This window comes from Schistocerca nitens, chromosome 2, assembly GCF_023898315.1.
Source record: "Schistocerca nitens isolate TAMUIC-IGC-003100 chromosome 2, iqSchNite1.1, whole genome shotgun sequence".
NCBI classification, from domain to species: Eukaryota; Metazoa; Arthropoda; class Insecta; order Orthoptera; family Acrididae; genus Schistocerca; species Schistocerca nitens.
Genome location: NC_064615.1, coordinates 386084396 through 386109149, shown reverse-complemented (window position 1 = coordinate 386109149; position 24754 = coordinate 386084396). Strand labels below are relative to the sequence as shown.

Below are 24754 nucleotides of genomic sequence, written 5' to 3'. Positions count from 1 at the left end.
ATTGTTTGTGCCAGCGGGGTACACGTTTTAGTTTAAGCACAGAGCTTACCGCCCGTTAATACATCGACGAAACAGTGTCGTAGTGAGAGTCGCACCTTTCTTATTTTCCGAGCGAGCACTGGGGAATCACTCCAACGAACACTGCGCAGCCTTGACGTCAGTTCTGGGAAACAGCTAAAAAACTAATTGGATGGGTATTCCACCTGCCAAGAAACAAAGTTTGAAAGCGGAACTGAAATTTACTGTCTCATTTAAGGACGATCACAAATATCAAAGCGTAACAGCGACGGAAAATACACGAATTTACGAAGAAATACCAGAGTAGACTAAAAGAACACACAGTAGGAATTCTGCCACACAACAGCAATCACGAACACTGCACATCCGATGAATAACTGAAATGTGGTCAGCAGAGCATAATACATACTATATTTTTCCTCGATACCGAATGGAAAATCCGTATTTGGTTCACGAGGTTAGCCGTCAGCGGTGAGCTTATTCTGCACAGCAGTTTTTACTGTACCGTCGACGCAGGAGGAGGAATGATTCTGTGTAAATTGGATGTTACGCTAGAATAGCTCAGGCTCCTGGGCCATTGAGTATTTCGGCAGCCGGGACAGCTGCCAACACTGGCCGCTGTTATATACACACGCTGCAGTGCCAGAGCTACGTCCGTTTGAGAAGCACATATACTTGAAAAAATGCATGCACAAGGTGAAGCATTCGCATTGTGTGTGTTTAGACGAGACTCTTGTGGTATGGATTCCACACTGCATTAAATTTAGTTCTCCCGCTCTCCAGTGAAACAGCAATACTGTGCGTCTCAAATGGGTTCAATATCCATGCGCCAATAGGTGTGTGTTCCCGTGAAATATTCAGCGAGTCTCGATCGAAGCTTTTGTGACGTAAAGTTTCTTCCTCATCGAAGACATCCGAACTGCGCTCGGAAGGTCTCCCGGAAGAGAGAACACACAAATATTTGGTTGATTCCTGTAATGCATCTGCCTGTTTTCTTAATTATAAATAAAGGTCTTGTGAAATAATCGCTCTTTGTAAGCCTAGAACCTAAAGCAAGATATGCATCGGATCAGGAAAACTACTATTATTATGTAGATAATTGCTTTTAACTCTGTTGTATGGAGACTAGTTATGAAACGATTCCAGGAAGTAACATGCATGCTGATTGAGAAACTGATATAGTACGCTGCAAAGAGGCGTTCAGATTGTGAAGTTCAATTTCCTCCGTGCACATCATGTTGACTTTTTTAACTTATAACATGAACGAGGCACTGGCTACGAGTTCAAAACCCTCGCGGTACATAAATAACTCCTGGACTTCATAGGAAGTACCTCCCGACCCTTCCAAGAAAGGCGATAAACTGATAAGTCAGCAAATGCTGTCAAGTCGCGAATACGAGAGTCCGCAACCAAAACAAGAAAAGCATCGGTGGAAGGGGTGGCTACACGAGAACGCGTTGTCGAGTTTTCGTCGTGAGCGCCGGCTTAGGACAATCGGGTGGGCGCGCGGGGCCCGGGAGGGGAGCCCCGCCTCCGGTGACGGTAGGCCGCGGGCTGCCAGGGTTTTTCCCCACTCCCAATATAATTGGGTGCGGGCGGCGCGCCGCGGCAGTGATGGCTCGCGCATTGTTGTGGTGGTGCGGCTGCGGCCTGCTGCTCGCGTCTGCGTGCTCCGCTTCGCCGGCGCCGGCGCCCTCGCCGGCTCCACTTGTGGCGTCATCCTCAGTGGGCGCGCCGGCTATCGCCCAACTTCAGCAGGTGGGACCCGCTCGCGCCGATATCCGCTGGTGACTTCGGCTTTCAGAATAATCAGCCTCATCCTTACTAAACCGACCAGCAGACTCCTAACTGTCCTTTAACTCCAGGAAAATGTGGTATTTTGAGTTCGAGCGTTTTTAAAAATGGGAGCTTCAGGTTCCGAACATCTGACCATTATCCTAAGCCGTAGAATCAAAACTTAACGGTCCCATTCCATAAGCAAATAAGAATTACTCACGGCTCTTTAAAGTAGATATTTTCATCCACAACACACGAACCACATGTGGCTTAAACATTATCCCTAACAAACAAAGAAAACAGTTTCACATTACTACGAAGTATCTCACCAGTCTTACTGAAACACGCTCAATAAGAAGTTAAAAATTAATTATTTGTAAATAACATTCACTGAATACGACACCAGAATCTAGTACGATATTAAATTCTAGATGATTATACAATCTCAACAAATATCTTTATTGTACACTCAATTCGCATGAAAGGACGCTTCATAATCTTATGTGATTAATTAACAATGAATTTACGACTTAACCATGTCAGCTGCAGTGGCTATAAGATTCTGGGGAAAATATTAAGGCCGGCCGAAGTGGCCGTGCGGTTAAAGGCGCTGCAGTCTGGAACCGCAAGACCGCTACGGTCGCAGGTTCGAATCCTGCCTCGGGCATGGCTGTTTGTGCTGTCCTTAGGTTAGTTAGGTTTAACTAGTTCTAAGTTCTAGGGGACTAATGACCTTAGCAGTTGAGTCCCATAGTGCTCAGAGCCATTTGAACCATTTTTTTGAAAATATTAAGCGCAGTGTTTCTCAATATCCTAGGTGCCAGATATTAGCAGACATTGACTAGTACAAAAGAGTAATTGCACATGACGTGGATGTGATAATATGTTCAACTGACTTCAGCATCCATTGTCTTGAAATGTAATTCCGTTTGGCTATAAATTTCTAGAGGATAAACGACTGAACTACTTATGTCTTCCACTTGATCCAAACAGATTAACGTAAGTAACAGGCACATTAAGTGGTTTCAGATATATCGACAGATGACTGACAGGTGTATCAAAATCTCCGAAATTAACGTCAACCGTGTTATAACGAAAACCACCGTGACATTTTTGGATTATACTCATTTTTTTGTACTTGGAACAATTAGGACTGACTTACTTCATTCCTTTGGCCCTTCTAGGGGTAAAGCGCATCCAGGAAAAGTCGCTGTCCATCTCTGTCTTGACCATTCCCTTAGTTCCGACCAGGTCTTGTCAATTCTCCTTGCATCCCCTTCCACCGTCCACAATTTGGAAAAATGCACCAATTGTATTTTTACGTGGCATGGAATGCCCCCGACTACAGTCACACACAGCACAACTTCTTAGATAGTACAGCTGCAACATTCTCCGCCAAATTCAAGGTTTTATTTCTACAGTTGGATGAGGCCTATCCACAAATACATGCCAAGAATAATTGACGAGAGCATTGTTCAAGCCTTTTGTAACACACCTGGCCAAGGGCGCTAATACCATAGTTTATGGGGGGGGGGGGGAGGGCTAGACCCGGTGATATGGATAATTTTAATATCTTGCAAGACGAATGACGACTTGTAAGTAGCCATAAGAAGTTACAGTTCCGACCCTGCTAAGAACCTGTGTAATTATCTTCTTTAAGGAAAATTGCCTGACTGTACCATATTTTTTCCTATCCCTGAGAACAAGGGAATGGGGCGCCCCCCTCCCCACCTCCCCTTGTCTCCGAGAATGGGCGCCTTGCGCTACACTGAGCAGTGTTGTTTTCGTCAGAAGAGCGCTGCAACAAAGGCGTCGAAACGTTGGAGCCTAGGGATTCTCACTGAAACCTAGACCATGTAGGCGAAAAATTTAATATTCCAATACATATCAATACATTTATTGTGCTTCCCTTGCAGCTAGTTGTTCCTTTTCTCTCGAGATTACAAATTTGTGTTCAGGTGACGTAGGGCAGAGAAATGCAGCAAAGCCATCGTCTTCATTGCTATTAAGTGGAGCACCAATGTCACATAATTGGTCGGATTACGAGTTATGAAACATCTTAAACTTTTGTTGCCCTGTCGTCCTGAGTTGCATGCGATATTATGTTGATTGTGGCGTTAGGTCAGTGTATGTGCGACCGAATTTAACCACTGTTATCATACCATTCGCGTTTGGCCTTTATGTTCTGAAATTCATCATCAATGTCCAGTCTATAGCTGCTGCTTTACACGAGTGCTCGCTTTCCTAGATTTAAGGCTTCTGTTTGCTTACACAGTCTTTCGAACTGCCGCTAGTCTAATGATAATTCGAAATATTTTAATCAGAACAGCTGCTACAAACTCTCCGCCGATAATTCGATTCAAAAAATACAGGCGAAACGCGTCATGTCGTGATCAAAGTGGTTTAATCAGTTGCACATAAACGAACCTGACGTGACAATTTTCAGCGTGATACCAGTTGTGTGTTTAGAGCACAAATACTCTCCAGCGTTCTTTATTCTGTAATATAATGATGTTCTTCACACTCTGAAAGAGTTTTCTATCATCGAGAACGAATCACCTACCTGCGCAATTATTTCCGTAGAGGCAGATAAAATTAGTTTTATATTGGTTTAGATTCAAAATTTCTCGAGCCAGGGTAACTGCAATTGATTAGCATGACTTGGGAGGTGAAATTGCAAGTCGTTGTATATATTGATACTTTCGCCACTGTGAAGACGTAAACCGTTTAGGACGAAGATGTCGATTTAGGAGCAACGAATTGTCTATTAAAGCTTTGAGCAACGTTCGTGAACCACGCTTGGATAGTTCAGATGCTCAGATCATTGCTGTCAAAGCAAGGATCAACGTTCAAGTCAGTTCGGACACACTATTGTAATCTATCAGTAGGTACGTAATTAGTCACTCATCTGGAAATTTTAATTAAAATAAATTGACCTACTGCCTTTTGTAAATAAGATGCTCACGATAGAAAACTGGACAAATAGATATGACGACTTCTAAAAAGTTCTCGACTTCACTGATTAATGTATGCGTTCGAGATTTCAGCCTAGTTAACATTCAACTTTTTTAAATTCAGTACAACAGAATAACAACTAGATCACATAAGTAAGACTATAACAATCGTTTCTCAAGGAGAAACGCCAAGGATAGCGGATAGCAAAGCTGCATTCGAAAACAAACTAATACACAGCAGTATTTAAACACGAAATACGCCGATTGACGGGTAATCTGACACGTCCCCTAACATTATTCTATATGAAACACAGTGAACCATGGAGACATTATTAAGACAACACCTAAAATTTATGGGCCAGATAATAACTTCAGGCACGTATCATTAGTCACAACATTACTAGTGTTTCCTGCAACAGTTTAACACATCTTTGCCCCCAAGGTCAGAAGACATGCTGCAGAAGCTCATCTGAGCATTGACCGTTAAGGAAATCGTTACAAAAACTACCTGAAACGGCCGTAATAATTTTAAGAGAGCATCAGAAACCTCATCTATCAGGAAGATATACCTCCGTATGAAGCTGACATCTTCTGATTTAGAGACACTACACTGCTTTCCTTGGTATAATGACTGTTATTATCTAAATTTAAGCTGTTCTCAGTTATTTATGATTTTAAGTACAAGCCCATAGTGCAACAACCAATCAAAGCCTAGTAGCAACTTTTTGAAAACTGTTTCCCTCTATCTTAACGAAAATGAAGAAGAACAGCTGAGACAGCAAACATACACTATTATGGGGCTGGTAAGTTGCGCCAGTAGGATGAAAAAAGTGAATGGAAAAGACACGACTTTTATTTTGTTATTTAATAACACATACAAACTGCCAAACACAGTAAATGCATCATCCATGAAATTAAGACGAACAGCTCCCACTCCTCACAGCACCGTTTTCTTGTGATGTATGTTGAAATCATAATGTGTTACAGCTTGGTGCAAGTCCTTCAGTTGGTAACAGCGTAACAGGATGCACGTTGTTGACGTAGCGTCTTTATGTAAGTAGCTCCCCAATGGTAATGTAACACCTAGATGGTACCGTTACACTTATCATCATTAAGTAGAGTACGATGAAAGACAGTTAAGGTTGTTTCGTGCCACATAATTCACATCGTCACCGACTTTTCTCAACCGATGAACAATATATTCGCCATTTATTAATATCCACTCCGTTCACTGCTGTTGTAATATTCATTTTTACTGTGTTTTTATGTCTTATTCCACTCGCACAAATTCACTGTCGTGTTTAGAAAACTTAAATCTAAAGTATCATGATTTAGAAAAAAAAGTAAATCTAGGAATTTCGCGTCAGACGCTGTTTGGCGTTATTCAGTTTCACGTCTCCCGGCACTAATTTCCTTACGTGCAGAATTATCCCACTCGTTCAGCAAGGTACGGGGAAGGAATTAGCCACTGCCTTACGAAAGGGTGTAACTGCGCATGCACTTGAAACGCACGGCTGATAAGTTTATCAGGACTGCTGTCTCGCGATTTGGAACCAGCTGCTGCAAATAATATACCTGTGTTTTATCACTGCGACATTTTGTTTGGTCCGTCAAACAAGAGCAGTGTCTGAAATTATATGAGATGTAGCGAAGTGTTATAAGCATCAGATGAGAATCTCATTGTTTATCATATTTACGAGATGCAACATCACGTTAACTTTAAACAAATCATTTAAATGAAATATCAAACGAAGGACGTCTCCAAAAAGACGACTACAAATGCGAGAGTCAAGCCACGTCACCATCACACTGTTCACAAATTGCGTAACCTTTCTCTGTGCCGTAACGAACTACGGAGAACGGTGACTTGCAAAAACCTGAATTGTTTTCACAGACCCACAGCAATCGTTTATAGGCTATAATGAGGAAGCCTCCATTAACGTTGTTCATTGAGTTAGAACGCTGTGTGAGAGCGACGTACTTTAGTAGCTGCAGTTTTCCGCCTACGTTAATATTCTGTACCGCATCAGCAGCAGCGAAAAACCGCACATTACCAATCTTACATTTTATGAGACATGTTATGAGTAATCGCTTAGTACCTAACGCATTAATTTACAAGGTATGTCGTCCTTCAAAGGTTGTTCTGACTTGTAGAATCTTCTCTTTTTTTGTCCTTTTAAACATTTTTTGTTGCTAATAACTGAGTCTGATTATCATCTTTTCTACGGTACTTTACTGTTATACTGAAGCAAAACGAAAGACAGTACAAGCAAGCACGATTCATAGAAAAATATCTTACTGAAACTCTACATTTTCTCGAATTTGCTTCGTTCCATGTCTGTGAAAATCTGTATCCAAACTGTGCTTTCATGCAAGCCAAGTCTCATAGCATGCTGGAAGGTACATTTTTCAGTAAAATTTTTTCACATCTCCAGAACCATTGCTAATGTAACGAGGAAAACAATGACTACTATCTGCCTATGGTGCATCTCAGCGTTACTCACTTAACTTCATGACCCTTAAAAAAGAAATTACTGATCCAAAAGCAGCAAGAGCGTTTCCAGATATTGGTACCAGCTTTTCTTGAGCGAAATATCATCCGTGCTGGGACGTTTCTCGTTTCATGTCACTGACAATGCTTTCGTTTTATCTAAAATACTTGCTAGTGAAACTAAGCAGCGCATCCTTAAATTTTTTCGATTGTATCCTCCATATTCTCTTGACTGGGGCAATGAAACAACATTTAAGAGTCAGTCTAACGTGAGATTTTGTACGCAGTTTCCTTGAGGTAGCTGCAGTTGCCCAGCAGTCTTTAGTAGACGTAGTCTACCACTCCCCAAAACAGCTTTACTGTGTCATTTCAGTGCCACATAGATTCAAGCAGATACTCTTAGATATTTGAATGATACTATTACGTAGAAACAGATGTTAATGTCACTCTTTTTGTCCCATTTAGATAAAAGTTATGGTGAACCGTCTTTCTAAAGAAATTTTTTGTCTAGCATCATTCTTAGTGAGAATAGCATCATCAGCGTACAGTCTGGAGCTACTGCTTAGTCTAAAATAGGTTTATGCAGATTTTGACGGTAACAAGTATGATTAAATTTCTTTGTGTCACTAGCTTATGTGGTAAATTCCCTGCCAAAGACCAGTGTTCTGGTCCCTATCTGACAAGATATTTTTAATCCGGTCAAATGTTGGAAAATAATCCTGTAATAGTTTTCTCATTGACTGACATGGCTGCTCAAATGGGACCCCTGGAGTAATAAATCGTCGCTGACAAAACCTACGTGATGCCACATTAAGGAAGACCAAAGATTTAGGGGAACTTTGAGCCTCCTCCAGTGAAACAGTAAGCGCAAATTATTAATCGATTTCCGAAAGTGTTGAAATATGAAAATGTTAAGGTAGTTAGAAATTCATCTGCCATTTATGCTGATATCAGAGCACCAGCTCGGGCTGACGAGAAAATAAGCCATGGATTAGTGGGAATCGCCCTGAATTCTCTCTTCAGTGATTCAGGGTAACAACCGAAAACCAAAATCTGGCTGACTTGACGGAGATTTTGAAGGCTGCTTCTCCCGAATCAGTTTCATCTTCCTTGGTTATGATAAGGCGTCGGGTCTCGATATTGGACGTGTGATTCCAAGAATCTTTATGACTTGAGACACGTCCCGTAACCCTCCTCTCAGTCATTTTATCTCAAAATTAGACCACCACATGTACTGCTGATTCTGTTCTTACTGTGAAGGTCCATCTTCGTAACTGAGACGACAACTTCTCTGAGAGCGATTTGGAGAGGCTGGTTTCGACTTCTGGTACGACCAAACATTTGTCGAGGTGATTGAAATGGGATCTACTCACCCTTGTGTGAACACGTGGAGAGCTATCAGAAGGAAAAATACGGGATCTGGTTTCAAACGGAGAAATTAATAACATGCTGTGCAGAGTGGTTGCTGCGAAATAGAGGACAGTGTGCCACAGATATAATACGTGAATTAAATCATTATAACAAAGGCGTTTTTCGTTGTGGTAGGACATTCTCATGAAATTCCAGCTGTCAACTTTTTCCTCTGAATGTGAAAATACTTTGTTGGCGCCCATCTACATAGGGAGAAGTGACCCCTGTATATAAGACAAATCAGAGCTCGCACGGAAAGATGTTCGTTTTTCCCGCGCGCTGTTGGAGAGAAATAGCTTGAAGAAGGCTCCGTGAACCGTCTGACGGGCACTTAGTTTGGAACTGCAGAGTAATTATATAGATGTGCATGCAGAGGTCCATACAGTGCTACCGCAATACTACAATAATCTACTATACTGCGTATACCAAATATGATACCTAATTTTCGATACACCAGTCAACAAGCGTTAGTGCCCGGAACGCTGTTTTCAAAGCACTCTAAAAATCAACTTCTCGTGCGTCTTTAAGAAAACAACACTCCGTCTAGAAACGTATCAGGTCTTATAGCAGATTCCTAAAAAAAAAAAAAAAAAAAAAAAAAAAAAATAAAAAAAAAAAAAGGTTTAACGCCCCGTTGACGCCGACGACGAGATCATTAGGGGAAGAGCATAAGAACGGCGAAGGAAGATTGTCTTTATAAGATAGGAACAATCCCAGCTTTTATTTGATTTGTGGAAATCGTGGTAACACTAAGTCTGGATAGCTAGATAGGGATATGAGCTGCCATACCCGCCCGAACACGAATTCATTGTCTTATCAATTCTCGCCTTGGCTTTCTTCTTTAGCTGCTCTCGTTATAATTCTTTCTCTTGACTGATATCCATTTGTTGTCTAGGTGGGAAGTTAATATCTTCTTGTTGCAAGTATGCCGACTTCTTATTTGACATACTTTTCTCAGGCGTAAATCCTGTGAACTTATGGATAAAATAATTCAAAATATTCTCGAAATCAGTCATGTAACCAACCCATACCCAATGGTCATCGTGGTGATATGTCCTGTAAAAAAATGGTTCAAATGGCTCTGAGCACTATGGGACTTAACATCCATGGTCATCAGTCCCCTAGAACTTAGAACTACTTAAACCTAACTAACCTAAGGACATCACACAACACCCAGCCATCACGAGGCAGAGAAAATCCCTGACCCCGCCAGGTATCGAACCCGGGAACCCGGGCGTGGGAAGTGAGAACGCTACCGCACGACCACGGGATGCGGGCTATGTCCCGTAAAACCCATCTGGTACATGCATACAGCATTTAACTGAGTTTCTTGTTTGGTGGTAAGCACCCTCACTTCTACCTCTTCTTGCATCCTGCTGTCCGAAACTATAAACTGAATTGTGTCCCATTATCACAAAATATATATTGGGTAATCTTATTTTCACATATTATTTTATTATCATGTCTTTTACTTTTTTTTTAAAAAAAACTGACTTGGTTGAAGCTTTTGAAAAGCTTTTAATTTTATGAACTTTCTGAAATGTGTCTAACGCAACCAAGACATTTTCAAAATTTCTCAATGCTTTGGCTTGTGGACGATGTAAGTCTACTGCCAATAACTCTAACACATTATTTGGGCCGGCCGAAGTGGCCGTGCGGTTAAAGGCGCTGCAGTCTGGAACCGCAAGACCGCTACGGTCGCAGGTTCGAATCCTGCCTCGGGCATGGATGTTTGTGATGTCCTTAGGTTAGTTAGGTTTAACTAGTTCTAAGTTCTAGGGGACTAATGACCTCAGCAGTTGAGTCCCATAGTGCTCAGAGCCATTTGAACCATTTGAACATTATTTGGCCTAATGCTTTGCATATGACTATGTCTGGTACTATCTTCACTTTCACCTTTTCATTTAACAATAATTTAATCTATCCATGACTCTGCATGTCACCTCATTAAAAGGCACAGATTATGGAAGTTTTGCTGTGCATTAATTTAGTCCACAATAACCGTTCACTAAACAGTAATAATTATTGTTTGGTCCAACGCACGTGTCGCTGTTCCTTCCTTGCATCTTTCCTCAAATATAAAAAATTGCTATAGATTTTATGGTATTTCCTCAATTTGTCAGTATTTTTGGTATCACAATTGCTGTTAAACAACTTCATTCACATATCGTCCTTGATAGTGCCTCAATTTTTTACTAATGATCTCACTCCTCTGTCTTTCTATGGGTTCAAAATAAAGCCACTTGAATATCCTATCAAAATCATTTTTCTTGATTAGCATCAATTTTTACTGGGATAAGAGAAAATGATCAGCTATTATATTGTCTGTACGTTCGACATATGTCTAAATTAATTTGTTACAAGATAGACTGATCGGATGGACTCAGTTTACGTAATAATCTACAGTCTTTCACGACAAATGCTAATCTTGGTAGTCATTATATATTCCATCAACAATATAAATTTTGTACATCCACACACAACACCAAGAACTACTTCTCAGGTACTGTGTTGTTGTGTTGACATTCAGAGAGAGTCCGGATACAAAAAGGGATGCTCCAATGCTCCTTCTACATCTACATCCATCAGTACTCTGCAAGCCACCTGACAGTGTGCGGCGGAGAGCACTTCTGGTACCGCAAACTGATCCCCCCCTTGCCTGTTCCACTCGTTAGTGTCGAGTGGGTAGAATAACTATGGGTAAACCTCTGTATTAGCTCTACTTTCTCGAATTTTCTCGTCGTAGACATTTCGTGAGCTGTATGTGGGACGAAGTAATATATTATCCGACTCTTCCTGGAAAGAACTCTCTCGAAATTTCAGTAACAAATATCTCCGTGGTGCACAAGCCATCTCCCCTTCCTTTTCGATTCATAGGACGACTTAGACTTTACCGCATTATATGATCTGTGTGTTCCTACCTGGCTGGCGTAAGATATTATTTTGTACCAATTCCGTGTTCAGTACATTAAAATCATTATGGCATTCATCTTTCCGGACGAAAGTCCAATTCTTTTTCAAAAGCACGCAGAACACAACCACAGAGACCTATGAAAAAAATTTTTAATTGCTCTTTGGTTTTAAGTGGAGAGAAAATTTTTATCGATTTTATGATACTTTCAATTGTTACAGTGCGGACAAGAAATTAATATTCTCTCTTCACAAACTCTCACTTTTTTACGTTAACTCATTCGGGTTCGTCTTAAAGCATGTAACACATCAGTTAGCAGCTCACAGTCATCCTCCATGATGTCATCAACAATACATCATCACTAGACTTTTAATTTTCGAATGTAGAGTTTCTCCAAGAGCATTATCCAATGCCGTTATAACTCCATTATGGATATCTGTCGTATTTGGAAAACATAAATATTCGAAACAAATCTTCTCGTTGTTCTTTTGTGATGTCCCCAATCCTCAACATAATTCACAATTTGACATGGCTTTTCATGGGAAAGGCTAACAATACTCAAGTTTCTAACCTGGTAACCAGCTCCATTTACTATATAATCGTTACCTGGCGCCGTTGTTAAATGAGTCAGTTTGTATGATTTACTTCCTATCACCAAATTTCACTTCAGCCTTCTGTACCTTTTAATACAACTTAACCTTTTCTTACATTAAATTACATATAGGTTTTTAACAGCCAGTCTTTCCCATACATGATGCCGGTATTCTGTTCAAGCATAAATTCGTGTTTAAAGTCCATTTCATTGATCGTCATAGAATCAAAAGTCTCATTTCGTGTTGGATTGCTACTTGTGCCAGTAGCATCAACACTTAATGATGGCTATTCGTACTAACCCATATTTAAACTCAATACAATTATTACATTCTTGTGACGTGGATTTAATTTCCGTGCAAGTGTCGATTAAAATTTGTGTATTTACATGGTACATCCCTGTTGGCATTAATATATACTTGCACAATTCCCTACTTGACGCATTGTTTCCCCATAGTAGAAATACCCTATCACAATGTCGCTCCATGAGAGACTGTACAGCTTCCAGTCAGTTAGTACATCTTCTGCTCTTTTCTTCTTCCCTCCACAAGTGCATCTCTGTCCATGTACTGATGCTGGACATGTATACCTCGTATGTCATGATTTTTCACCTTTCTTTCTTTCAATTCTTTCTCTGCTTTGAATCCATGTTGAATGTTCCTAAAATTCTAAGGCTATGCTACTGCAGCCCATTATAGTCATGTCGTTCCATGTCTACTTCTTCTTTATAAACTATGTGCTCTTCAGTGGTTCATACTCAGTCATAATTTCTTTCCTTTTTCTTCCTCACAATGCTATTATCGCTCAGAAACTCTTTCCTAGTAATGCAGCGTGATTTTGCATGAAGTCGACGACACACGGAGCTGCCCATGTTTGCGCAGCACACCCATCTTTGTACTCATCATTTACACTATTTCTCTACCCCCCCACACCACGCCTAACCTTTCACCTCTCTTCCTTGCCACAATGCACGAACTCATCACGCATTTTTCAAAGGTACTTTAACCGAAGCTTTACCTGTTACTGAGACCCGAGCTACGACTACTGGTCAGTCCTCTTGGATTTTTGCATTGGCAACGGCTGGATCTAATTCTGGGACCAGTACTATCTTACTTGCACTATGCTCTCTCTATCATTAACATCATGCGCCTCCAGTCTCCTTGCTGCAGTTCCTCGCCACTCTTAATTTGCTGGCCGCTTTCACCACCACATTTCTCATAGTTGTTCTTCTGGGCACGAATATCAGGTAAAAACATCCTCTCACACCAGCCTGGTTTATAATTAAAGCGGCTGCTGGTTTTCCGCTAACATACTTGCGGCACTGTTGCTGTATCTTTCAGCTCTGTAGACATTCGATTCCACTGTTCAGCTCTCTAACGATCTCTTAGGATATTTACTGGGCGTCGTTTTGTTCACTCCTACCATGAATCTTCTTATTCCTGTCTTAGTCATTACTTTGAGTAATATTTTCAGAATTATTTTCACAGCATAGAACGTATTGTAAAAACTAACAGCGCTCCTACCTACAGTTTAATGATGTTAACGAAGTGTTTAACAAAATTACTTAATAGCGTAGATAACTACGACACTGATAATGGTTCAAAATGTTCACAAAAATGTCTTAAAGAACTGAACAGTTCAATATTACAGTCACCTGGCCATATAGACAAACTATACTGTTTTAACGATTGGTTGTTACACCAGTAAATCACGTTATATGGTGACGTGCATGTGTTGTGACTACATGTCAATAACTCGCACAGATGATAGTGCCGGCCGGAGTGGCCGAGCGGTTCTAGGCGCTACAGTCTGGAACCGCGTGATGACTACGGTCGCAGGTTCGAATCCTGCCTCTGGCGTGGATGTGTATGGTGTCCTTAGGTTAGTTAGGTTTAAGTAGTTCTAAGTTATAAGGGACTGATGACCTCAGCAGTTAAGTCCCATAGTGATCAGAGCCATTTGAACCATTTTTGAACAGATGATAGTACTTCGCTGTCTATGGCAGAATAAAAAGAAAAGCACTTTAACAATTAACGTATATATTACTGAAAATAGTATTCACACGTGACATTGCAATCGTGTCGCACTTTAATACTTACCTTTACATGCTACATTGACCTAGCTTGAACAAGAGTGATTGAAACAAACATTTTTTTCCACAGTCATATATGATGAACATACACAATCGATCAGACAACACCAGGATACTGCGCACCAAGCCTATTTATGCAGAGTGAAGTGGCGCAGTTGTGAGCACACTTGACTTACAGCCCGGAAAACGACGGTTAAAATCCGTGTGCGGTCATCCTGATTTGTGTTTTCCTTGATTTCCCTAAATAACTCCAAACAAAATCGCATTTTTAAAATGTGACTACGCCTATTCAGGCTGTTTTAGTTTTGTTTCTAGACTATGCCCTGTTAGACAAATTATAGATTCAGTTATATCTTCTGAACAAGGCTCAATTATTTGGGCTGAAACCTAGGTAAAGGTTGATTTCATTACCGCAAACGAGCCTGATAGTTCCTTATATATTAGATAATTTATAAACTCGAAATTTCTGTTTTGGAGTAATCTATTATGTTCTGAAAATGATCGCTATAAAGTAATGAAACACACTTCGTAGAAGATCTCTAACAGTTCTCTTTTGATCCTACACTTTTCAGTATGTAGTATTATTTTATAATAGAAAAGCTACTAACATTCATAAACCACGACACAATCAATAGAAATTAGTTCAGGTAAAGTTCTGTGACTATATTTGCCCTAAAGTGTAAAAGTTTAACCTCACACAATTAAGACTCTTTAATTTAAATTGCAAGCTTCAAACTACCACATGGTACTATAAGAACAGCATACAGTAAACGCACACAAAAGTGTGAAGTCTGAGAGGCAAATTCAGTCAACTGCCTTCACACTCCCACAATTACTTCACTCGCGCTGTATCTTCTATTACGTCCAACACGATGTGTCCAACACAAAAACTATTACTCGTAACCGATACTTGGTGCAAAAGTAAACTCTGCAACTGCATTCATCAAATGGTTTGAGCACCATGGGACTTAACATCTGAGGTCATCAGTCCCCTAGAACTTAGAACTATTTAAACCTAACTAACCTAAGGACATCACACACATCCATGCCCGAGGCAGGAGTCGAACCTGCGACCGTAGCGGTAGTGCAGTTCCAGATCGATGCGCCTAGAACCGCTTGGCCACACCGGCTGGCAACTGCACTCATCCTAATAATTACTAGTCCTCTTGAAACTCCCTTCCCACCCCCTTTTACAAGCCCTTGAAACATAGACCCTGCCGAGGTGACGTGCCCTGTGTGGTTCAACGATACAGGTAGCCTTTTGTATGGTATTTCAATTGGTGTACTGGGACCTAGTGATGATCCACGGACCGAAACTCTTTGTTCAATAAAGAAACTTTATCAGCGGCTCTTGGCCATAAATCAGTTATTTATGTCCTTTCCTTTTTCTGTACCTGGTGGTATTTTTATTTTGTGATTATGGCAGTGACAGACGATAAACAGAATGGCATCAGGTACTGCGGGTAAGAACGTCTCATCTTAGGAGGCAATCGAGAAGTTTCTTGATCATGTCGCTCAAATGCGAGAGGACAGTTTAGTGTTGCACATGGTATCAGAGGGGTTAAAGGCAAGAAGAGAAAAAGGGAACAGTCCTCTGCTAACTTTTCCTTGTCTGTCCTAGATACCAAGCCCCTCGTTAGTAACTCCTTTTTCAGACAAATCACTACTGGAAATTTTGACTTTCGTAGATAATTAATTAGCTGCAAAGGTGGAGGAATACAATGATGAGAAATTATTGTTCGTGGCTGGAGTAAAGTCGACAGGGGATGCTAGGGCAATGTGATGTGCGATGAGAAGTTGCGAAAGGCTCGATCCTTCCAGGACATGCAGTAAGGACTGTTGCAGCGGTAATTTAAAGACAAAAACAGTCCATAGAAAGTTCTGTTGACCATATTAGGAAGGTAAACATTAATACTTACGAGCTGATATATAGCGGCAACACCAACAAGGAGGAGTTTTCCAGATGAAATTTCCCGAAAAGTGCGAGTAGAATTTCGAAAGCAGTGGTGACTGTGACAGCTTTCGCAGAAATAGATGTGGTGGCCAGAACGAGAGAAAAGAAGGTAATTTTTAATGCAGAGACCATGTGCTACAGATGTGGTCAGCCTGGTCAAATTCAGTACAATTGTAGAAAGCTTTAGTGTGATATGTGCAAGCAAATTTCACACTCACAATGCGAATGTCAGCGCAGGTCTCCACAAACACAGGTAAGGTGGTCGCATATTAGAGTTCGTACCAGGGCGTTACACTAGGTAAGAAACGGTGCGGCCACTGCGGGATGTTCATGGTAAATGTGAGCACAGGACACCGGTGTGCGGTATCGGTGGAGGATTATTGTTTGACCAGCTATGTAAGAGGAAAGGTCTGTAAATTTTTCCGGCATACAGGATCGCAGGTATCCGAGAAAGCCAGGGTGTATGTACTTGGTGTAAAGAATGTGAGCCAACCTTTTGTATATCACCAAGCGACTATATACCAGAACTCAGAAACCAATAACAGTTGCAGGCTATCTATCGAACAGCCTCCAGGGGCAAAAAAACTTCATTTTAAATATTTCGCTTAGTTTTTGACTGAATTTAAACATTTAAAATGCTGTCATAATCTACGCGTTAAGAAGTATAACCTGATGTCAAAAGTTAAACACATTAAGACAAGTACTCCACGTAGAATATGTGTGTGCATCTTGAGGCAGTATGATTAACGGCACGCAAATGCCCATACTTTATTCATCCAGTATATAAGAATGAGAGCACTTAGCGACTTCCAGCAAACTTTAGACATAATTTCAAACATTTAAGGAACTTTTTCTCGCTGACAAGCCCCACAAAATGACGAAAGGAAAAGCGTCTATCGCTTACTACACTTTCGGTTTTCATGCAATAAAACTTCAGCGTCACACACGACGCTTTAATTTATACTGCTTTACTACCGAACCCATTCGCAACATAGTTTGCAGACAGTATCCACATATACCACTGAAGCTACCTCCAAAATTGTATCATTGTTCGACTCACAGTTCAGGAGTTATGACGTCGAAGACGTTTACGTGCGTGAAAGTCTAACTTGTGCTTAAAATGACGTGCAGTAAAAATTTAACATCAGGGATAACGTTTTATTATCTCTTTACCACTAAACATATTTCAATACACTCTGCACTGTCCACGCTTATCACTGAATGTAAATGCAAAATTATATCACTGTGCGACACACAGTTCAAGGGATATGACGTCATAGCCATTGAGATGCTACAAAACTTGCTTTTGCTTAAAATGGAGACTACCTTAATCCAGTGTTTCATAATGAGGGCACTTGGCGACGTCCAACAAACGTTAAGCGTAATTTCAAATCCTCTCTAAACTTTTTTGTCTTTCTTATGCTTAACTTCAAATATTTAACACATTAACTCATTTGCAAAGTCATATGTTCTCTTAAACATCGGGTGTGTATTGGTTGTACACTAAGTGGTGTAGATAGCGGTAATATTCATTCCTAGTGAGAGGGAAAGACATCCGGGCTTGCGTGGAACTACACTATCCAATCAAAAATATACGGCCATCCCTATCTAATGCGGATTTAATCACATGACGCGAGAGGTGGCCCCTACAGTGTAAAAAGAGGTGAGGACTACTGTATTGCCGGCCGGGGTGGCCGATCGTTTCTAGGCGCTACAGTCTGGAACCGCGCGACCGATACGGTCGCAGCATCGAATCCTACCTCGGGCATGGATGTGTGTGATGCCCTTGGCTTAGTTAGGTTTAAGTAGTTCTAAGTTCTAGGGGACTGATGACCTTAGCAGTTAAGTCCCATAGTGCTCAGAGCCATTTGAACCATTGTATTGTCAGTAGAAGAGCAGTAACAGGAGAATGGTTCAGTCAGGAGAGCGCACTGACATCGAACGTGAAGTATTCATTGCAAACCACCTGAGTAACAAATTCATCAGGGACCTAAAGTTACCCAAATCGACTGTTGGAGACGTGAATATGAAGTGGAAAGCGAAGAAACAAACACAGCTAAACCAAGACAAAGCAGATCTCATGTAATGACGGACGGGGGCCATCAAGCTTAGCGGAGGATGGTTGTTAAAAAGTCGCAAGAAATCAGCGGAAGGAATCACTCGAGAGTTCCAAAATGCTACCAGCAGTCCAGCTAGCACAGTGACTGTTCACTAAGATTCGAAAAGAACGGGGTTCAGTGGTCGAGCAGCTCCTCATAAACCACACATTTGTGCATCAATGCTCAGTGAACCTTGAGAGTGGTGCAAAGATCATCTCCACTACAAAGTGAATTGGTGTGATGGATTATGCTATAGCCTGTGACAATCCGATGGAAGGGATTGGGTTTGGCTAATGCCTGGAGAACGTTACCTGCCATCATGTGTAGTGCCAAGAATGAAGTACAAAGGAAGTGGTGTTACAGTATAGGGATGTTCTTAATGGTTAGGATATGGTCCCTTACTGCACTTAAGAAAACGCTACATGCAAATGCATGACAATCCATCCTTTCATAAAGAGTATCTGTGAGGCAATGGTTTGTACCAATAACAGTCCTGAAATTGACTCACCTGTCCACAGTCCCTACCTGAATCCAAGGATAATTTAGAACGTCGTCTTCACTCCCGACTCTAGAGTCCAACATCTTTATCTTCTTGAGCATGAATCAGCTGCCGTTCCTCAACAGACATTCACACACCTTACTGAAAGCATCCCCAGTAGAGCGGAAACCATCATAAAGGAGAAGGGTGAACACATTCCTAATAAACACCATTACTAGGGATCTAGATACTTTTGATAAGGTAGTGTACGTCCTTAAGTTGTCAATGGCTGTGTTGTCCTACTTGGACGGGATTTTCTGAGTATGTATCACACTAAAGTCGATCTGGAATGGTGCATAATAGAGTTGGATTGGACACTGTCCTGTTTATGTGTTACTCCCAGAAACACCTAATGGCACAAGGAATGCCCCAGACGTCGGGAAAGCAATCTAAACTGTGTGCACGGACCCTTAGAACCAACTTGCGGGATAAAATACCGAAAGGTGCAGGGAACCTAGCCAGGTTAACTCTAGGAGCAGATCTGCCAGTTAATACTTTGTGTATAGTAGAACCCTTGGCAGAAAATGAGGAACTGGACAAGGAACAGTGTTCTGTACATTATAGTTTATCATATATGCAGTAGATTGTCGGAACCCGGATGGTGCCAGTCAGGCTCGATAATTTTGGTTCAGTGGAAGTGGAGCTAACACGAAATGCACTGATAGCTAACGTAGAAGTAGTGGAGGAAGAAGAATATTCCACATCATCTCCAACAGGTGGCAAAAGAATTTATAAATCAACAGCTCTATGACGAGCAAACAGAAGATAGTACCAGACCAAGAGTGGCACCAGTAGCAACTGAATGAGGAAAAAAAGCTCACGTACCACGTAAGGCCTACAGATTTGTGTGACTATCGGTATTTAAATCAACTTAGGATCGCAGATGCGTCCCCCCCCCCGTCCCCTCCCCCAACAACAGACGTCACAGAGACTTTAGATAACCTCTCATAATGCGATTATTTTATGACGATGGAATTGTGAATGTTGGTTCGATCAGTCGCAGGTAGCGCCGGAGGGCCGACCCAACATCACATTTATTACCAATACTACCAAATTCTATTCGGATTGAACATATTTTTAGTAAAGACCTGAGCGTGAAGAAGGCAGAGATTAGCAATCTTATGAGCTCATTGAGACAGTTAATATTTCCTCCATTTATCTGTATAAGCTACAGTATTTTAGACTAAATACCCTTGGCATCATGCTGGACAGTGATCTGTGGACACCCTCGTGTAGATGCTGGTAAATGGTTGCCGTTTGACAACAAGAACAAATGTAAGGGGCCATGCAGTGTTACAAAAATACGAAAACTACAAAAATTAGGAATATTCGACTGCTATTTACATGAAGGAGTATAGCATGCGTATTATTCACGTAACTTTAAGAAATTATGATAACTGTCCTATACTTCTCAACGTTGCCATTGTCTTACAAAGCAATCTTTAGAAAGTGTCGTAATACAGTACTATAGATTCTCATGAATATCACGAAAGACGGAACGTTTAAGCATTCCAAGCATATTAACAATAATATAAGAAAGCCCATAAAAAACTTGACACAACGTCCTCAAGATGAAAGATTGAGTCTGGATAGTTAGGAGTTATTTCTGAGGAGTACAGTAAATTAAACACTCCCATAAAGGAAAAGAGACGGAGAGCGAACTCGGATTGCTTTCTGAAGGAGTCTTAAGTGATTTTTGGAAACCATTTAAAGCCTAAACCTGAATGGCCAGATGGCGATTTGAACCGCGGTCCTCCAGAATGCGAGTCCTTTGTCTGAACCACTTCGCTACTTCACTCGGTAACGAGTATGGGAATCAACCACCAAATTTTTAATACTGGATATTTAGGAGCTGTTCTGGTGAGCGCTGCAATTTAGCGCTGCTTGAGACGAAGAAAGACAAGAAGGCAATAGGTAATGGATGTGATCGGTATGTGTGAACAGAGTCTTACAAGGTGATGGCATGTACCACTATGACATAGTTCCAAGTGTGTATCTGCTTCAATAAACTTCAAGTCATAACTTGGGTATCCCTACAAAAACAGACATGGTGGACACTACACAATGGTTACTATAAATTCGTGTGTAGTCAGAGGTGTGCTCTGTGTCAATCTGGCACAATATTTGCAGAACATCGTTGATGTTGTAAGTGGAAAAAATGCTGTGTCCTTTTGTAGCACTAAAATAAATATATAGTAAAACGGAATCTCTGCACAGAAGCCCTTAAGATTACCACAGCAGTGACTTTCGAAACATCGGGTTTCCTATACAGTTGTTTTAGTGTTACAAAATGACGCGTTCTAGTAACAAAAAGGGTAGTATTCAAATCGTTAACGATGAAATCCAGACCATTCGAAAGATCGGTGTTCCGGAACAATAATACACATTTAAGACGCACATATAATCTTACTATCACTGGATTACATCCAAAGTAATTTATTCCTACACTCTAGAAAAGTTAACTCGCTCCTAGTGTAGCATTGCTCGCCAAAGTAATGTGCATACAACTTTTATTCAATGATCCAATCCTCTAATCCTTATTCTAACGAAAGCATGCATTGGATAGCTCATGTTGCGCCTCCATTACCTAGTCCTAGACCATTCTTCTTCTTCTGGGGTCCGCCAATGATTCACGAACGCAAATCTACGGAAGTATGTACCGATGATGTGTACGAATACCAAAAATTTGTCCCCCATTCTAAAATACAGCTACAGTTGAGACGTCGTAAGGAGCTCTCTGGCAGCTCGCCAGCTTGCCATCGTTCAACAGAGAAGCGCAAACGGCAATGGGCGCAAACAGGAGCCGTCTAAGAGCTGTGACAACACCGAGGCGTTGCCAGAGAAACGTCTACACAATCGTGCAATAGTATTGGTTGATTTAGGAGCACGAAGCTGCCGCGCCACGTCAACTGCAACTATCAGTGATCCACTTAACGCCTACTCAACTATAGTTTTGAAACATTGGAGTGGTGGTGGTTAGTGTTTAACGTCTCGTCGACAACGAGGTCATTAGAGACGGAGCGCAAGCTCGGGTTAGGGAAGGATTGGGAAGGAAATCGGCCGTGCCCTTTCAAAGGAACCATCCCGGCATTTGCCTGAAATGATTTAGGGAAATCACGGAAAACCTAAATCAGGATGGCCGGAGACGGGATTGAAACATTGGAGTGGAATAGGAATATAAAGAAGAACATGAGAAAAGATAAGAATATTGTTACCACTGAATGCAGTAGCAGACAAAAGGCATTACGTGGAATTGTAGAAAAACTGGCTAGAAGAAGAAGATGAAATGTAACTTCCTGAAAAACTTCCTTTAACTGGGTCAAACGCTATTACCAGAATCATATAAGCAGAGGCTGCAATCGTTTTAGGAAGTCAGTTTTCAATTCAGTTTTGCAATTGTAGTACGTGTGCATTCAGGTCATAACCAACATAGGCGTGATAAAGATAACTGAAAAGTTCAGTGGATCAGAAAAAAGAAATGAGACGTTGAATTCAGTATTTTTAGAGTTAGTAGTAGAATAAACAATCTATAGCTTGCTGAAAAGAACAGTAGGTGGAGAATAATGAGAGCCAGAGAAAATATAAGAGGTGTTACAAAACAGAGGTAAGAGAACATGCTAAACAAAGAACTTCTCAAATGTTACTGGTAGAATGTGAAAATTATTTCATGAAAATTCTTTTTCGGAACGACTATAGAAAGATAATAGTAACGAAGAATAGCGAATTCATCACGGAAATGGAAGGTTCTGTAGAATAAACGAAGGATTTATGTTGCCGAGGAAACTAAATCGCACAAACTAACTCATGTAGAGAAGGACAACGAAAACTGTTTAGTATAAACAAAAACAAGTTTTTTCACCAAAGAAAACCTATCAGTTTCAAGAACAGACGTGGAATTAAACGGACAGATTCACGCGTCTAAAACTAGTTTATCTTTTTTTGAAGTAGAGAACGTAGAGTTAGGAGGCTAGAAGAGCTTAAAATATCCTGTGTTAGAAGGCTTTTAAAAATTAAGTATCTTAGATTAAACGCCTAACGGCACAGAAAATTTAAGGAATGAATGCAGCTGTACCCGCAGTAATTACTGAGATTTGTCTTGGATCATTTTGGGTTAGTCCATTTGTTGATGGAGGAATCAGCGCTGTACTAAAGTGGGCGAAGAAAATTGAAACATATAACCCAGAACATTAAATAAATGACAGGAACGAGTACTAAACAGTCGTTTTCCACATAAATAGCCGGCCGATGTGGCCGAGCGGTTCTAGGCGCTTTAGTCCGGAACCGCGCTGCTGCTACGGTCGCAGGTTCGAATCCTGGGTCGGGCATGGATGTGTGTGATGTCCTTAGATTAGTTAGGTTTAAGTAGTTCTAAGTCTAGGGGACTGATGACCTCAGATGTTAAGTCCCATAGTGCTTAGAGCCATTTGAACTTTTCAATTCGTCTATTTCAGAACGACTTCTAAAGTACGCAAACAATGACTACGCTCAGTACCGTCTTGCGACAGTGAAGATGTTGAGATCGTAAAAATGAAAATAGGATACTACTTTTTCGTCACAGGTATTCAGAAAATGCTTTTTCAGTATAATGCAATACACGGTGAAACTATATTGGTGAATGAAAGATGAATTATTCTTTTCCCTATAGTACTATCAAATCCACCTGTGTGTTATGTAACTGTGTAGTACGTACAAAAAATGGTTCAAATGGCTCTGAGCACTATGGGACTTAACATCTATGGTCATCTGTCCCCTAGAACTTAGAACTACTTAAACCTAACTAACCTAAGGACATCACACAACACCCAGTCATCACGAGGCAGAGAAAATCCCTGACCCGCCGGGAATCGAACCCGGGAACCCGGGCGTGGGAAGCGAGAACGCTACCGCACGACCACGAGCTGCGGACGTAGTACGTACATACGTTCTTTGAGACATTTACTTTAATTGCCCGTTTAAATGTGTTGGTTTTAGTAATAACGTTAATCTTCGTTTGCAGCATATTGCACAATTTGAAACTCTAGTAGAAAATACCGTTTGAATTTTTTCATATATTTTTCCTTGGTAAATATACGTTAACGCGAGAAACCAGTGGCGAACTTTTTACCGTTGGTACCACGTAAGGTGACCGCAGTCATCATCGCCATATGCAGCCTCGCACTAATCCCCTATTTAGAAATGGCCGGCTCGCCCATGCACTCGTACTTTCCTCTTCCTAATGTTTTCACCGAGCGAGGTGGCGCATTCGGAAGAAGGGTGGTTCAAATCCCCATCTGGCCGTCACATTTACGTTTCCTGTGATTTTCCTGTATCGTTCAAGGGAAGTGCAGAAATGGTTGCTTTGAAAAGGACGCGCCAAATTTTCTCCCCATCTTTTCCTAATCTGAGCTTACGCTCTCCTGCTAATAATCCAGTCGTCGACGGAAGCTTGAATTCTAACATTCCTACCTTCCCTCCCAAACATTTTTCATATCTCTACGCTTCCGGGTCACGCATCTGATCTGATGCATATTTTCTATTTTTGTTATTGTCTTAGGCTCGTTTTCAGTTGACTCTGGCAGCTGGCGAAACTTAATTATTGTGTGTACAATAAAGATTTATAATCGTGTTCATATTCTCACAAAATTTCGATCATCTTTCAGCTCGCAACCACCCACATCACCTCTCGTACCCTTCATCTACATCTACTCTCTGCTTGATGCTTTCAACTGTGCCAGAAGGGACAAGAATCTTCCTTAGCGTTCTTAATTTAAATTGCTCTTCCTATAGATCTAAAGTCTTTGGAGAGATCATCTCAGCGTTTCACAATAATCACTCCTCTGCATCTCCCCCTTCCCCCCCCCCCCCCCCGTCCCTCCAGTGAAATTATTATTAACAAAAGACAAAAAATATCACCACCCATTTTACAACGACAGTACCACAC

General features: G+C 41.1%; 1 protein-coding gene across 1 annotated transcript in view; it reads left to right on the top strand.

Annotated features, from left to right (window-relative positions):
• The first annotated feature begins 1632 nt into the window (after positions 1-1632).
• LOC126235041 (bone morphogenetic protein 8B-like) overlaps positions 1633-24754 on the top strand; it is a 134284-nt gene continuing 111162 nt past the window's right edge. The window contains exon 1 of the mRNA XM_049943777.1: positions 1633-1776. Within this exon, the coding sequence (XP_049799734.1) occupies positions 1633-1776 (144 nt within the window). The remainder of the gene's footprint in view (positions 1777-24754) is intronic.